The sequence below is a fragment of the Patella vulgata genome, chromosome 1 (assembly GCF_932274485.2).
Source record: "Patella vulgata chromosome 1, xgPatVulg1.2, whole genome shotgun sequence".
NCBI classification, from domain to species: Eukaryota; Metazoa; Mollusca; class Gastropoda; family Patellidae; genus Patella; species Patella vulgata.
The window spans coordinates 9,015,978-9,032,937 of NC_065879.2; the positions used below are offsets into that span (position 1 = coordinate 9,015,978).

Here is a 16,960-nt window from a genome sequence, read left to right on the forward strand (position 1 = left end):
TTGTGTTGAGTGGACTTAAACCCCATTTCTCTCTCTCTCTCTCTCCTTTGACTGGCATGTATTCATTTTGGGTGGCCATATATGTTGTCTCTTGGCATAAATTATATAATTCTTGTTGTCCATGCAAGTGATTTTGACTTTGGTTTGTACCTTACAAGAAATAGTGTCGTCGGCCACGTTTCATATGTTTCTCTGGGCATGACAGTTTTTTCTCACTTCGAAAGAACCTCTCCATACCAAAAAATTATTGAACACAAATTTACAAATACTCCCAACCGTAATCCACCGACCCTATTAATATTATTAATATATAAAATTATTAAATGGTGTGCAGATAAATCTTAGATGTTCAAAGTTAGGAGCGATATAAGTGCTTGCCATTATCAAAGCCAACTTACAGTGGTGTGCCAATCCATCTTGTAAGTATAGCATTAGTAGTGATATAAGTGCTTTCAATTGTCAAATGTCAAAGCTAACTTGCACTGGGAAAAGTTCTTAAGTAAATGTTTTGAATTGCAGGACCAATATACATTTGAGCAGATTTGTGGAGGAACAGCCATGTTTCATGTGAATGATAGAACACTTAATCTATTGGTTAATTTTATTTTACCGTTGTGCATTAGAGTTGGATGTGGTAGAAAAGGTAAGAATTATTACTTGAATAACTTGCTTACATAGTGTTATTATATGACTGAATGGTTAGCACGCTCGTTGTATCATAAGGTCTGTCATTGATTTAAATTGACCAATAAGTCATGTTTCCTATGTTGAAGACTGTGGATTATATTGAGTTAGCAACTTACCTCCTTTAAGAATCTGTAAACTTCTCATATTGGTAGCCTGTTAAAAATAGTCGTTTGGATTGCATGAAAAACCAAGGTCTCGTGTACACATTGGCGTGCACGTAAAAGATCCCTTGACAGTTGGAATTTGATATAAGAATAGGCCGTAGTGCTGCTGTCTGGGCAAAAATTTCTAAGTTCATAGCAGAACAGTAGGACGTTAAACCCCATTTCATTTCATTTCATTACCTTATAAGATGATTGTTTATTATATTTTCAGATATGCCAAAGTTATCTCATACCGACGTTGTATTTATATGTAATATTATATGTAATCTGTTATCACAAGGAGGTAAAGTACATGGATCTAATAATAATGCCAAATCACATCTATCTATTGGTGAATACGGTCGTTCTAGTAGTATATCACAGTCAGATAAACCTACATACAAGTTGGCTTATGATCTACAACAGTGGGGTGCTTTACTTGGTAAGTATCTATCAGTGGTTCTTAGCCGGGAGGGGGTGCTTGGCTAGCAACGGTTTATAAGTTGGTGTGCACGTATTTTGGTGAAGAATAGGAAATGTTCTACTCTAACTGGGCTTATGAAGACGGACATAGTCCATACAGTGTGCTATGAGGGAAATTTTGCCCGGAAAGCAGTAGTACGGCATACTCTTATATCAAATTCCTGCTGCCAAGTGATCTTTTACGTGCACGCCTGTGTGTACATGGGACCTTGTTAGGCCCTCTGTCCTGCAACACTAACAAGAGGAAACCATGCTGGAAAATCCTAATGAACTTTCTGGGCCAACTTTCTCAACCTCCAGCCTAGTGAGCCAGCGCTTTACTCACTTAGCCATGAAGAATAGGTGAAAATGTTGCCGTCGAGGCAAAATTTCTCTCATAGCACACTGTATGGCATATGTCCATCTTCATTAGTCTGGTGCAGAAATGTATGACATTAAACCACATTTCATTTCATTTCAAGTATCTCTCTTTTCATAATAATCATTTTACACATATAAAAATCATCATGTTTGCATAATCTTCCACTGTGATTTAGAACTGTATGTATAATATTATAGGGTTAGAGATATTGATGGTATGTTTGATATTATAGGGTTAGAGATATTAATGGTATGTTTTGATAAGGTATTGGCACCAGAGTGGCATAAAGTGGCAAAAACCATACAAAATTTAGCAGCCAGAGGAAGAGGTATTAGTATTATTATTTGTACAATCTTTTGCTCAGAAAATTGTTCAGTGTTTAAAATCAGAGGTAGTAATCGTAATGAAAATCGAAAATAGTGGATCAGCAACGCCTTCAACAGGTTTGTGCGTTCATTCCTGGAGATTTACGTCTACTTCCATCAAGGGTGATATCGTAGACAGCCTTCGACAGGTGTCTTATTTCCTGACATGTGTACCGGGGATAGATCTATTTGTTAAGGTCAATTCAATATTTCGTCCAAGCCACTGAGATGTAAATAAGGTTAGGGCACATGATTGTTGACAAGATAATAGGTTATGGTATGCGTTAGGGCTAGGTCCAGGTTTAGGGTTGGGATTAGTGCTAGCCCTGTTTACATCTCGTGACCTTTGACCAGTTAGCCTTATGAAATAGGTCTATCCATGTACCAGCATATACAAGTTGCCTGTAAAGCTATTTAATAAGAGGCTTGAAATAGAGAAATGAACAATATACTAAATGAACAATAGAATGTATAATACAGCTTTATTTAACATACACTTCAACCAAAATCATATTGATGTCAAATAATGTGTAATGAACCTCAAGATATCGGCATAAATATATCAATTTTCTGGATATTCCAATTTAATAATAAATCTTTTAATTTCAGTTGGTCTACCATTATGGAATTTCATTGATTTTGTCGTCACTCATCGACCAGCTCTGTTTTTGATATTGCAGACCTTTATTGACTTCAGAGTAAGCTTTTCCCATTTTATATGTCCACATTAAATTTGGTGTGATTGTTTATTTAGGCCTAATAGTAAGTACAGGGGGACTGCACCACACACAATTACACAAAACAAATCTACGCACAAAACACAATATGCAGAAATCACAAACAAACCTACATATCATATCAGGAGTAGCGTCGTCAGTCCAACCTTGTGAGTTTTCTCCGGGGCCTCCGGTTTCTTCCCACTGCTAAATACCCTTATGTGCAAGTGAATTATTGAAGTAAAATTGAACCATATGTTAGTCCCAAAATGACCCAAAACGTTAATCTCTCTCTCTCTATTTGGACCTAAGGAGGCACCCTAAAATAATTCACAATGTAGTGATCTAGACTCGTAGAGTTTACATTCAAATTTGTGAAATCTTGTGAACACGATAAAGTTCTCTTCATGGGAACATTACAAAAAAAATCCTATTGAATTTCTAGATTTTTGCATCTAATATTTTAAATGGTTTGTTTTTCTGTTCACACAGATTTTGTTGTAGATTTTTAAAGAAATTGCTCTGTAGGAATTGTTAACAATGATTTTAGCGCTATATTCCACCTGTGTTATTTTACTCAGACCATCAGAGATTCTAGATATTCTAGATATTTTTTCTCTAGAGCTGTTTTTTACGGATGTAAAATATTAAAATTTGGCAGTCCTTGTATAATTTTGGAATGACGGAAAGATCAGACGTCATAAGAAAACAAAAATAAAATGTAACTCTAAGTAGCGGGGTTGGATGGCCAATGGTCAAATGGTTATCACATGCACGCTGCATCACAAGGTCTGTCATTGAGTCAACTGAAGTAGGGGTTGTCTGTCCAACCTTGTGGATTTTCTCCAGGTCTTGTATCATAAGGTCTGTCATTGAGTCAACTGGCGTGGTTTCGATTCCCTGATTTTTATTATGTTATAGATGATGAAAGTGAACTGTGATACAGCACAAGAATATTACCTTCAACAAACAATACGAGATAAACTACAAGGCTATTCCTTTACCCACCCTAAATCTTGTGGTTCTATATTAATACAACTAGCAACTGAGCTCAAACAACTACGAGATGAACTAGGTAAGAGCAAATCGCTTATTAATAAAAATTATCTGCCGTAGTCAAAAATCTTGGAATACAATTTCAAAAATGGACGAGTAGAATATTCAAAACTAAATTTCATTCAAAGATTAAGGCCTTCTTGAGAACGAAAAATTAATAAAATTTGGATTATTTCAAAGTGCTGTTATAAGGTTCTTTATAAAAAGATTAAGCATTGTGCTAGACTTCACCTGTTTTGATATGCTGTTCCATAAAAGTAGAGGGAGTTTGGATGGTCGAATGGTTAGAGAGTGTGCGCTGTATCATAAGGTCTGCCATTGAGTCAACTGGCGTTGTTTCGATTCCCTGTTTGTATGTGAAAATGAGTAGTTGCCTGTCCAACCTCGTTGGTTTGCTCCGGGTCCTCCGATTTCTTCACACTGCTAAAGACCCCTACGCGCAAGTGATACGGGCAAGTGAATTATTTAAATAATATTGAACCATGTGTTAGTCTCGAAATGGCCTAGTTTGTGTTGAGTGGACGTTAAACCTCATTTCTCTCTCTCTCTCCATAAAAATAGTGTGGCAAATGTGAGCTTATATTTCATTTAATTAGAGTTGGTTCCAGATAGATGCAAGTTGAATAGATGACGATATTCTGCTCAAAGGAACACATATTTTGAAAGTAACTTTCAGCGTATAAATAATGTCTATTATTAAATGAACATTAATTTTTATTTTTGTGTGATTGTAAACAGCTGGTTATAGATCTAGAGCTGCCACCTTCGCTACTGAGAGATCAGATTCCTATATACCTGATCGCTCTAGACCATCTGTAATAGAGATTGCCATGGAGATTATTGGACCAATGAAACCAGTGCTCAATATCGCAGGAAAACGACCAAGTAGAGGTTGGAATATAAACATTTATCATAACTTTATTATGTCAAATTATAACATAAAAGACACTGTATATATGGCTCTTTGTATTTTTTTAAACCGTGCAAAGTCATTTCTATGTACTTTTTAGATTACAAAATTTCAGTGAAAAATCTGTAAATAGGCGAACAGCCTTCCCAGATTTCTCTCAGCTACTAGTTTCGTTCTTATTCGAACTCTTCAGGCTTAAATGAGGATATGCGGTGGACCTCTATATATAGTGTCGGTGGTCACCGGAGCACATGTGATGTCACAGATGGACCGGAGTCGATCTTTGGCACCAGATAACAGCAAAAACGATGCCGTAAGGAAAGCCAATGAATTCAAATGGATTCACACTTTAAGAACATTCGCACCGGATGGCATTAACGATAAGATGTAGTCCCGAGGGGTCCCCCACTTTATTGTTTACTCTTACAAAATTTCAGTTATTTTTTCTGGGCTATTAAGTACCGTTAAAAGGAAGGGCGGTTCTAGGCTATTAATTTTAATTTTATTCAGAATTGATAAAGTACTGTAAAAGGAAGGGTGGTGATAGACTATTAATTTTATTCAGAATTGTTAAAGAAGTGTGGTGCTAGAGAAGTGAGAATACACTTATTAGATGACAACACAATGACAGTTGACAACAACAACCCCCAGTACACAATCCTAAGTTTGGACTCTCGATTTGGATTTTCTACTTATACCATAGCTTATGTTAATCTCAAAATATTAGTGTGAGACATTTAGCTTTATTATGAAATATTATCTATCAATTTCAGCCACCATCTTCTCACAGTGTAGTTCTGCTAGTGGGCCTCAACGATCTGCTACATCTGAAGATAATTCTCCATTAATGATGCGCAGTAAATCTAGTAAACGTATCTCGGCCCATGATGGAAGTAGAATATTGGAGAAATTCACCCGAAAAAATATTATTGATGACCTTTCTCCAGGTATGGTAACCGATCTGTTTAATTCCCTCCTAAATGGTTGGGTAGTCGAGTGACAAGAAGTAGGGTAGTCTGCTCAACCTCGTGGGTTTTCTCTGGGTTCTCTAGCTGTTCCACTACTAAAGCATCTAAGACAAAGCGAAATATTGAAATATAATTGTACCATATATTAGACCGAAAATGACTGTTCATCCTCAAGGTTTTCTCCAGGTCCTCCAGTTTCCTCCCACTGCTAAGCAAGCATATGTTAGTCCGGAAATGACCTAGTCTCTCTCTCTCTCTCTCTCTCTCTCTCTCTCCACTAGTGTTATCTCCCTTTAATTGTAATGTTAATTATGTAAACTAGGATCACTATTAGTACCATTGGCTAAATATTTTATTTAGTAGTAATGTTATTGTTGGAAGCACATTAGGGGGTTGGATGGCTGAATGGTTAGCGTGCGCGCTCTGTATCATAAAGTCTGTCATTGAGTCGACTGGCGTGGTTTCGAATCCCCGGTTGTACGTGACAAGGAGTAGGGTCGCCTGTCCAACCTCGTGGGTTTTCTCCGGGTCCTCCGGTTTCCTCCCACTGCTAAAGACCCCTATGCGCAAGCGAATTATTGAAATAAAATTAAACCATATGTTAGTCCCGAAATGACCTAGTTGTGTCGAGTGGACGTTAAACCCCATTTCTCTCTCTCTCTCTGGAAGCACATTATCTATCGCTAACATGTTGACTCCTGGTGCCTGATTGAGAAATTACCTGTTATCTTCAGTATAATATGGCAATAATATTTTATACTCAAATACCATACTTTTCCATTTTGAAGTTTCTGTAGTGGGTTTATATTTAAAACTGAAAAAAAACCCCAAAAAACTCTGTCCTCACAAGTCAAAATGTAAGATAACTTGTAATCTACATTAAAAATGCTTTAAACAGAATTTATAAAGTTTATAATCTGTTTTATTATTTTACAGAACAAGCTGTTTTTGAAGGTTCACCAAGACTTCATCGGCGTGGAACAATTAGAAGTCATGCCTCTAGACAATCAAGTTTTGATGAGCAGGGGTCACCAGCTCGAGTTCTGTTTCAAAATGAAGAAGCCGAAGCTGCCAATGGTGGAGGTAAGTGAAGTAAATGATAGACAAGAATAAAATGGGATAACAGATCGAACGTTCTAGAATTCAAGCTTTGTATAGTCTTACCGTGACAATCGCGTGACATAGCCTGCGACAACATCCCAACATTATTGGGTTTCTCCGGGATCTCCATCTACTTCCCAATACTAAAAACATCTGGGGGGTTGGATGGCTGAATGTTTAACGCGTGCATGTTGTATCATACCTACCTCATCTGTTATCGTGAATGGTAGGATTAAAAATATTGAAAATTTCAGTCAAATTACTTTATTCTGAACATGCTCAATGCCTACGGTACCCTTTATTATCAGTCCTTTCATTGGCAGTCTCTGATAGTGACGTCAGTGACTAGCAGTAAATGTTAGCTTGGTCAGCCATTTATGGTTTAATTATTAAAGATACAATATGCAAGATTTAGTTAAAAGAGCTGGCGATTCTTGCTATAATAGTTCGAAAATAGATAATATAAAATTGATAATTTGAAAATTTCATTCAAATTGCTCTATTGCGAGCAAAGGTTTGACAAGACGTGTGCAGTAATTTCAACCACCATACTGGTTGTTCGAAGCTATGGCTTGCTCCTCCATTTTAAAATTAAATCAAAATATGGCTAAACCTTTCTAATCTATTTAATAGTGGAGAAATCGGATGCCATCGGCCTGGATCAGTTAATTAATGTCTAATTAATAATTTAGAAAACATTTCAGGTCTAAAGAAAGATCTGCAATAGGCAGATTTAGCTCATAATTTATGTATCTTTGAAGGACAGCATCAATTCAGTTATTACGAATTCCGAGATATGAGGAATACGTATTTCATTTTATCAGTTGATCAATAACAATTTTTACTCTCTTTTAGCATCAATTCATACCATGACAACTGCTGATGGTGAAGATCCAAGAGGTCATCGACTCCAACGACAAGATGCCAAAAGTCGTAAAACATTCAAGATTCGACGCCAGAAGACGAAAACAACTAGCATGAGACGCTTTATGTCACATAGACGACGCCCAGATAATGAGACTGATGCTGGAAGTAGCGAAGATTCTCCTCGAAGAGTTCCAGGAACAGCAGTTGTCTTCCATGAACAGGCAGCTTTCCAACTAAGAAGACCAACTGGTGTGACCATGGCTCGTTCTGTGGAGACAATCCCAGAATCAGTGGAAGCAAAGGTACATCCTAACGCAACTCGTGTGTGATTTGATTATTTAATTAACTCTACTAATTAGCATAAACATGGAGTGAATAATTAATTAATTCTAAATCAATTAAATAATTAACTTAGAGCATGTCTTCCATTGTAATTAACATTTAACTACTGACAAAGTCACGTTTGAGGGAGATTTATTAATTTACCAAATAGAGATACTTTTCTTAATAATCTTCTATCCTTTTTAGAATTATACTTCCAGGTTGAACTCAAATTCTTGTCTTTTTATTAAACTATTTCATTGATTGTTATCTTTATATCTTTCAATATCTTTTTATTTATTTATTTTTCACCAAATATTTTTTTCATATAAAGGAATATTCTCAAATCATTTATTTGATGTAAGGGAAAAAGCTATTTTTAGTTTAGATCTATTTTCTAGGAAAAGGGTTTCTCTATTGTTATAGTAATAATTTTTTGCACAATGCAATTGCATTTGATTTTTGAATTTCAACATGCATATTAAACAAAAAGATCTATTAATAACTACACAATTGGGCAAAGTTTTACAATATTTTAAATTTAGATGTTAACGAATTCAGCATTTCAAGTAGAAATGATTTATAATTTTCAAAGAGCTTCTTCTGAAATCATTTGTAAAGTTGTTTTTTTTTATGCAGTTAAAGAATACATTTTACAGAATTTTGACTCAAAATGACTTGAATTTCAGTAATACATGCATTTTCTGCAATTTATTCACACAATGTATAAAATTTATATACATATATTAATAACATTTTATTTTTTTTATTTGGGCATTCTCGGAATATTTTGAAATATTTGAGATTTTACTTATAAGTTAGTTTGCATCAGCATTAATGGTATTTAATTTCTCTAAACTTTGCACATCAGAATATTTATCTTGCAAAAATTTTCACTTTATTAAATATATTATATCATATAATATTATTCACTAAAGGCACCTATTTATTCACTGCCAATAATGCACCTCAAAATATAATTAATACTCAAATAGCACTTTGATCAATATTATTGCACTTGACTTCAATTATTAGTTCTTTTAAACAATTCTATTAAAAAAAAATTGGATTTAAATTAACATTAAAATCAATAATTTTTCCAAGGTTTAAGAAATCATTATTCTCACTGACCGTAAATTAAATCTCAATTTCTACAATTTATATTTTCTTTATTTTCAAATTTGAACCTTTAATTCATCTTCTACAGATATCTTTTTCAAAATTTTTAATATCGTAATTAAAATCTATCTATTTCTTTTTTGAATTTTTCTGTTAACTATTTTAAATTATATTCTACAATTTTTCAAAAATTTTAATATATCATAATTAAAATCTATCTGTTTATTTTTTGAATTTTTTTGTTGGCTATTTTAAATTATATTTCACTTCATTTCTGTATTTTATATTTTAAGCAAAACTCTATCTCTCTATTTTTGGTGGTAAAGCTTTTCCCAATTGCTGTTTATATGCATGATTCGGCTGATGATTTACCTTGATAAATGTATCTTTTTAATCTTTTAATCCTCTGTCTTCAATAACAGTGTGGTTTTTACTCTTTTGCCATGGCATTAATCCATATCCTCTTTCACCTTTTCTTGTCGCTTAGAGAGGTGTCTAACACAAGGAAAAGAAATTGATTTTTAAACAAGATTCTATGTGCATAGTGGTTCGAGACTGTTCTTTAGAGTATTATAGAAGGTAATCGCAATATGACTTAAGATATTATGAACAGGTTCCAAAGTTCGTTCATTCGTGGTGCGTAACGTCCACTTTCATTGAGGGTGGTATCGCAGATAATTGCGCGTAGGGGTCTTTAGCAGTGGGAGGACACCAACAACACCAACTTTATATAAGACCCTGAAATTCAACAATCAACACTTGATATTAAAAACGTAATCACCTAAGATTCTTCCATGTCTGTTTTAGGGTACATTTCTGTATTCGTCCATTTAAATTCCAAAATGTCAATGTTTATGACTTGAACTCAGCCTATTTTCTGTCATTTCTGAACCAATTTTGATTCATTTGAATTTAATATGGGGAGTTTCAAATTCATGTTAACAACACTGTTATTGAAAGAGAGGCTGTGAAAAATTTGTTGCCTTGTTCTTATTGGCTGTTTGTCTGTTTCTCTGTAGACCAGTCGTCCTCGTTTTGTTCCACGATCCAAATCCCACGATGACCCTGCCAGTGATGCTAGTGGCCAAATCCACAAATATGGCCGAATACTTCGTCACGGAGCACTTTATATCCGTTCCCGATCACCTTCCCCGACTACATCTCGCCACCACCACCCTCTATCAACACCCACTTCTTCTGTTACCTCGGCAACCACCACTACTACTACTTCTGCTTCCTGTATTGTGCCAGCTTCTGCTTCAAGTCAGGTCTACGTTTCCATGGGTGACTCATCTGATTCTCTTAGCGCTAATGAAAGTTCAGCTCTTCTCAGAGAAGAAACAAAAAGTCCATCTTCATTGTGTATATTCTTTGGTGATGATGAAGGAACGAGTACTATTGTATAAAGTTTATATGTGATGGAATAGGATTGTTCTCATATATTTTGGAGAAAAATATTTGATATTGTTATTATGTTATGTCAAAACAAAAACTAGGATGACATTATTTTCTGTCAGTAACATTTTCGGAATTTAAAATGAGGTTGGACAAGTTGTTGCCAAAATATTGAAGTTAAATTATCGTTTAAAATACTGATATTCAGAAATTTGGAATCTGTAATACCCAAAAATATAAATCGCTGATTTTCCAAAATTATGCTCCAGATAAAATTCTTAAGAATTAACAAGAAAATTTTATTGAACTTGAAACATTCAAATTGTTCAAGAAACAAATGTCATTTTGAAATAGTATGGCATAAAATTGATTTTGTAATTTGTATGTTATTGTTTCTCTGTGTTATTAAATGGCAGTGGTTATATTCAAGTGGTACTGTGTGGTCATTAAGTGACAATGTTAGTCAATGTCTGCTGGTCTTCTTGTCTTGTTTATGTTTGTTTCGTGTGATGGTATTTAAATCATGGTTGGTTTTTCTTGTATCATATTTAATTGGCTCAGCTTTGATTTAGTTTATTTCATCGCGTTTCTGGGGAATCGACGAATCTGATATAAGTTTTGAGAATTATGCGTTTGAATTTTGCGTTCTGTTGTTATCTCTGTAGTCATCAAATAATAACATTTACGTAAATGGTGTTCGGTGTCCTGATGTATATGTATGAAATATTAAATCAGAAATTAATGTTATTATTTGATGTCAACAGATTTAACAACAGAACGCAAATTTCAAACGCATAATTCTCAATACTTAAATATATCAGATTCGTCGATTCCCCAGAAACATGACGATTTCTTCTAAATGTTGTTTTGTTGAAGTATTTTTTTAGGGGTGGATTGTTTAATTATTTGTATTTATAGGTATTTAGTCCATCAATACAAGCAATTTTTTATACATGGAGAGAACCAATATAAGAATTAAATATTTTAGTTTGTTCGGTCTGGTTTTTATGTTGCATGCTTGGTGTTTAACTTTTCTCTTGGTGATGACATTTTTTTTGTAATTCAGATTCTTAATTTTTTTTCAAAATATTTATTTATTTTCTGAATATTTGGCATGAAGTTGGATTTAAAAGCAAATTCATTAAAAAACGAATGTCTTGATCTTGCCAATTATTACAACAGAATTATTTCTGGGATCTGGAATCTAAGGGTGGGGTAGGCTTATCTTATCATTTTATTGCATGATTGGTATGAGAAAGGTTGGGTTTTTTTTGTGAATATGTTGGGAAGTGTTCTTACAGAATTGTTTTACTAGGATCAGACTGAATATACATGTTATGACTAAAATTATTATATTTCATATCTTAATTTTTTTTTCTTTAAAACATTACAACAGATGACTCACCATCTAGCATATATCCTCACTGTTTTGCTCTGCAAGTGCTTTTATCTTTTCTTCTCTTGGCCTCATTTTCCCCATTCTGCTTTGATCATACACATTTTGTATACATTTTTTTTTTCATTTGTATCCTTAATTTATTATTTTGTCCAATATTTTTTTTTTTTCATATGTAATATATCGAGGTAATAGATCAAAATATGCTGGCTAGGATTATAATTCAGAATCAATCAAGTTTTGCTAATATATAGCATATGAGTATATAATTTGCATTTGTGCATCTGAAGTATCAAAAGTTGGATTTTTTAAAATAGGTATAGTGAAACATAAACTACAAGTAATGGGGTTTTGTGTATTTTGATGTTTTTTGTGTTTAGTAAAATCAGTGGCATGCAGAGATTTGGTAATGCGTAGGGTCAGCTCCTCCTTCATTCTATACCCGTAAGATTCAAGTGTACGTTCTAGATTCTAATACTCATTTGAGAAAGGGAGACAATTTAAATATGTCAAAAAAGATGAAATAAGATTAATTTAATTTTACTCTTTGATTGCATGGCACTGTGATATGGGTGCCGCTCGTTGACTGGATGTCTCTGTGATATGGGTGCCACTCTTTGACTGGATATCTCTGTGATATGGGTGCCACTCGTTAACTGGATATCTCTGTGATATGGATGCCACTCTCTGATTGCGTGGCACTGTGATATGGTTGCCACTCATGACTGGATGGCACTGTGATATTGATGTCACTCGTTGACTAGATGTCGCTGTGATATGAGTGACAATGGATGTCTCTGTGATGTGGTTCCTTTGCCCCTCCCCTCCCCCCTCTGCACGCCACTGAGTAAAATAGATGTTTTAAACATACGAGTGTATAAACTATATATGTATATATAGAATAGATGAATTTGTTGACTATTGTGAGTAGCGTTTAGTTGTGTGAATTTTGTGTGCCAAAATATAATTAATTGTAATGTATTTATATATTATATTTAAATTAAACCATATTTATTGGTTGGTAGTGTTAACTTTAATATTCATATACAGACAGATGGACTGTTATGGATTTTAAAGGCCCGACCATGTGTTCATATTTTCTTTAGGAAACATACGAAAAAGTTGTGATTTTGAAAAATGTACTGATTGTTACTGTATTTTTTACAATCTAAGAAAGGAGAAAAAAAAAAAAAGTTTGAGAACTTATTTAGGCATCGCCTGTTCAGTCAATATAAATATTATTGAAGACAGTATTCTTTAAACTTATCTTTTAAAATTACGAAAATTTCAAATTACAATTTTTTTCTAAGATATTTAAAATATGTGTTGATATTTTCTTTAGGAAATATAAATTTGTGAATATATTTTTTTTTCTAAGATATTTAAATCATTTTTGAAATTTTATTGTGCATATTTGTGAAAAAAAAGGTATGTATTTGATTGATGTCACCTTGAAGGGCAACAAGCTATATTGTACAATCATATTTTAAAATTCTAATTTAGAGATAGGGGTCTGACATAGGTATTTTGCCTGTTCCCCAATCTCCCATTTATTTATAGTGAATAAAACATGTCTTAAAAAAAGTCTAATTCACATCTAAAGTATGTCTGAAGTGGTTTTTCTTAGAAAAAAAATCAGAATAATATACATTTAAACTTTTGAATGAGTGTGGTTTGAGACTACTGATTAAATTATATTCTCTTATTTTTTTCTTTAATACTTAGTATGTTTATACTGTTTCTATATATATATATAACTCATGAAATGCCCCATAAACTACTTACTTATTCTTTATAAGCATTGAATTATCATACAAAATATTTGTTTTGAATGCTTTAATAAGACTTTTCTTAATGATATGAAAAGATATATTAATGAACAGAATGCATATTATTTTCATGACTGCAAGTTAGTGCATTTGATTTTTTTATTATCACAGTTTTTACTTCATATTAAGAGTAGCTATATGTAAGATGCTAGCAGTTTTATTTTATAAAAATTAATACTTATTTTAATTTTGTGTCTTTTTATTTTCTTTTGAACAGCAATGTCAGCTGATGCAGTTTTCCATATTAGAGACCAATGTATAGGTGAAATTATTCTTTAGTTTCTTGAGTCTTTTATTTAATTGAATTGTGGTTTTACAATGCAAGTATAACTAATATTTTTTCTGTTTTAAATACTTCTACTTCGGTGTTTTTATGTTCTTATTCTATATTATAATACATTTTATTACTGAATGCATATTTCTCTTTTAATATGAATGCTTTCTTTCTATTTTCCTCGATTCTAAGATAATCTTGCTTTGAAAGAGGTATTATTGTTTTGTACATTTCAAAACTAAAGAAATGTTCTATCAAGAACATACTAATAGCAAATTTAACCATAAAGAAAAAGATCTATTCTTGCTTTGAAAGACTTATTATTGTTTTGTGCATTTCAAAACAAAAGAAATGTTACTGTCAAGAACATACTAATAGCAAATTTAACCATAAAGAAAAAGATTTAAATTTAAAATATTTAAATTAAAAGATCTATGACAGATGATCAAAAAAAAATAAGAACTCAAATATTATCCGTTAGTGGTTTTTTACTTTCATAAAAGTCAATTAATCTTTTATTTTACAACCATAACTGTCCTAATTGTATATAAATACGTTTTGAAAGTATCTCAATGGGAAAAGACACCCTTTGATGTAGCAAGGCATTATCAAAAGGTTTTAAATGAGCAAAGAAATGTGTCATGACAGGGGCACCATAGAATATTGTAGAATATAGATTGCTGGTCAAACTATACATTTGAGATAATAACCATTTCTATGTCTGTGTAAATAAGATTGTTTATATGTGATGTAATTTAGTATTTTCACAATTATTATATTTTAATAGTGCAATATGTCATAGAGATATGAATAGTGCAATATGTCAGAGAGATATGAATAGTGCAATATGTCAGAGATATGAATAGGGCAATATGTCATCGTTATGTGAATAGTGCAGTTCGTCACCATTATGAATAGTGCAATATGTCATAGAGATATGAATAGTGCAATATGGCATAAGTGCAATATGTCATCGTTGTGAATAGTGCAATATGTCACTATATGAAAAGTGCATTACGCCATCGTTATATGAGCAGTTCTATATGAATAGTGCGTTATTGTTATATGAATAGTGCAATAAGGCATCGGTAAATGGACATTGTCACCGCCATATGGATGGTTCCGTGTGCCCACGGTATATCTATATGAATAGTGCGATTATTTATAATTTGTACATATGATATTGTTAGATTTATTACCATTAGTTTTAAGAGATTATATAAACGTATAGATAAACTACCACAGCACCATTGTTGAAAGAAAATTTTTTTCACAATATTGGAACTTTGAAGTACTCTTGACGATCTGGTGAAGATGAATGAAAAGAAAATGTCGAATCTGAGGATGGTGGAGATTACCGAAATATGAGACCGAAAAACACTACATAGGGCGGATTTCAGTAATGCTTACAAACACAAGTGATATTTGTATATCGTTAATTGAAATTTGTGTGCAATGGGATCAACGTCATTAATCTAAAGTATTATGGGTGTATCTTCTGCCTTGAGCCACGGCGAATGCAGTCTTCAAACTCAGCTATTAATTTTTTGATGATATTATGTATAGAAATAGTCTTTTCTGAAGTTGATTATAATTTTACGGCCGTGTGCGCAACGCTCGTTTTTGGGGACACTTGATTTTTTGTTGAGATAATCCATTGGAAAAATTTCAAGGCGTTGGATACGTCGGAATGTTGAAATAATATTGAGTCTAAAATTCTGAAATATATACTACCTTTGGTTGTTTTTGTTAAAAATACTTTAAGTAGGTCCATGATTTAATTTCGTTGATTCGCGGAGATTTATGATTATTTTGAATTACCTTTCTTCCATGTGTGGGATTGGCAATGCATTTTGTAGATTCTGCAAAATTGCGCGAAGTCAAGCACATGGTCCTTTATTTACAGATATAAAATTGAGCATGCGCCTGTTGTACATTATTATTATTATTATTATTTATATATTTATTGCTATTGTTTATTTAATTAATTGCATGCAATTGCTCCGTTGTTGATTGTTTTACTGTAGGGTTGGTGTAAAAAGCCTCCCTGCCCACCCATTTCATAACGACAAATATATTCCAGTTTTAGGCTTAAAGATCGGTCATACGGTATCTTAATGAACTTAAAGTCAGACGGGGAAGGGAACGCGCTTTACACCAACCATTTAAATTCATCCTTTGAATAACAAAAGAGGAATGGGCGCGTAGAGAAATAGTCGGGTAATGTTAATTTATATCTATTGATAGTAATTCGTAATTGTAAACAGTTGGCGATAGTAATTCGTAATTGTAAACAGTTGGCGATTGGCGAGTCAATAAATTATATGACGATCGTGAGTAAGGGCAGTGTTGAATAGAAAGATAGAAGGTTGCAACGTCCCACACTATCTAGATAATACACAAACGACTGTATCGTGTCACAATGGCTTTCTATTCAACTTAATAAGCCGTGGGGCAATTTCGCACGAATCTATTTTTAGCTTTTGGTTCTGGAGTACCCCATATACTACTTTGTATTGATTATCAAAACAGGGGTCAGTATGGTCCTGCACTAACGGGTATTAGGGATATGGATTGTCGCAATTGGGAGCATGTCCCAAAAACCTTAACTAATCAAAAAATTCTATTTTTTAAAAATTATTTAATTCGTATTCACAAAGTTAATTCTAAAGTTCACTTTTTGCGCGATTTTCAAATTCGTCTATTTAATTTTTTATTGTTCACTGATTATGGATTGATTGTACATTTTTCATAATTCGGGTTCAACTCACTTAAAGATTTTTGTCAATCTTATAATTTGTTAGAATATTTATTTGACACGTACATTTTGTCGGATGTGCTGATACTAATTGTAATTTTATAGTAATCGTATATTGTTTGTTAAATTGTTAATACATTATGGCAATTGTATTGTACAGTAGAAGACATGTATACTGTGATGAAGCTATAGTTATAAATTATTATATAAA

The 16,960-nt window shown here is 33.1% G+C and overlaps 1 protein-coding gene across 1 annotated transcript in view; it reads left to right on the top strand.

Annotated features, from left to right (window-relative positions):
* Window positions 1–16,960, top strand: part of LOC126812444 (protein unc-80 homolog) — a 96,332-nt gene extending 79,372 nt beyond the window's left edge. Inside the window, exons 48-57 of the mRNA XM_056103426.1 lie at window positions 520–643; window positions 1,063–1,272; window positions 1,907–2,002; window positions 2,649–2,737; window positions 3,677–3,830; window positions 4,550–4,702; window positions 5,495–5,668; window positions 6,626–6,772; window positions 7,646–7,959; window positions 13,935–16,960. Coding sequence (XP_055959401.1) covers window positions 520–643; window positions 1,063–1,272; window positions 1,907–2,002; window positions 2,649–2,737; window positions 3,677–3,830; window positions 4,550–4,702; window positions 5,495–5,668; window positions 6,626–6,772; window positions 7,646–7,959; window positions 13,935–13,979 — 1,506 coding nt within the window. The 3' untranslated portion in view covers window positions 13,980–16,960. The remainder of the gene's footprint in view (window positions 1–519; window positions 644–1,062; window positions 1,273–1,906; window positions 2,003–2,648; window positions 2,738–3,676; window positions 3,831–4,549; window positions 4,703–5,494; window positions 5,669–6,625; window positions 6,773–7,645; window positions 7,960–13,934) is intronic.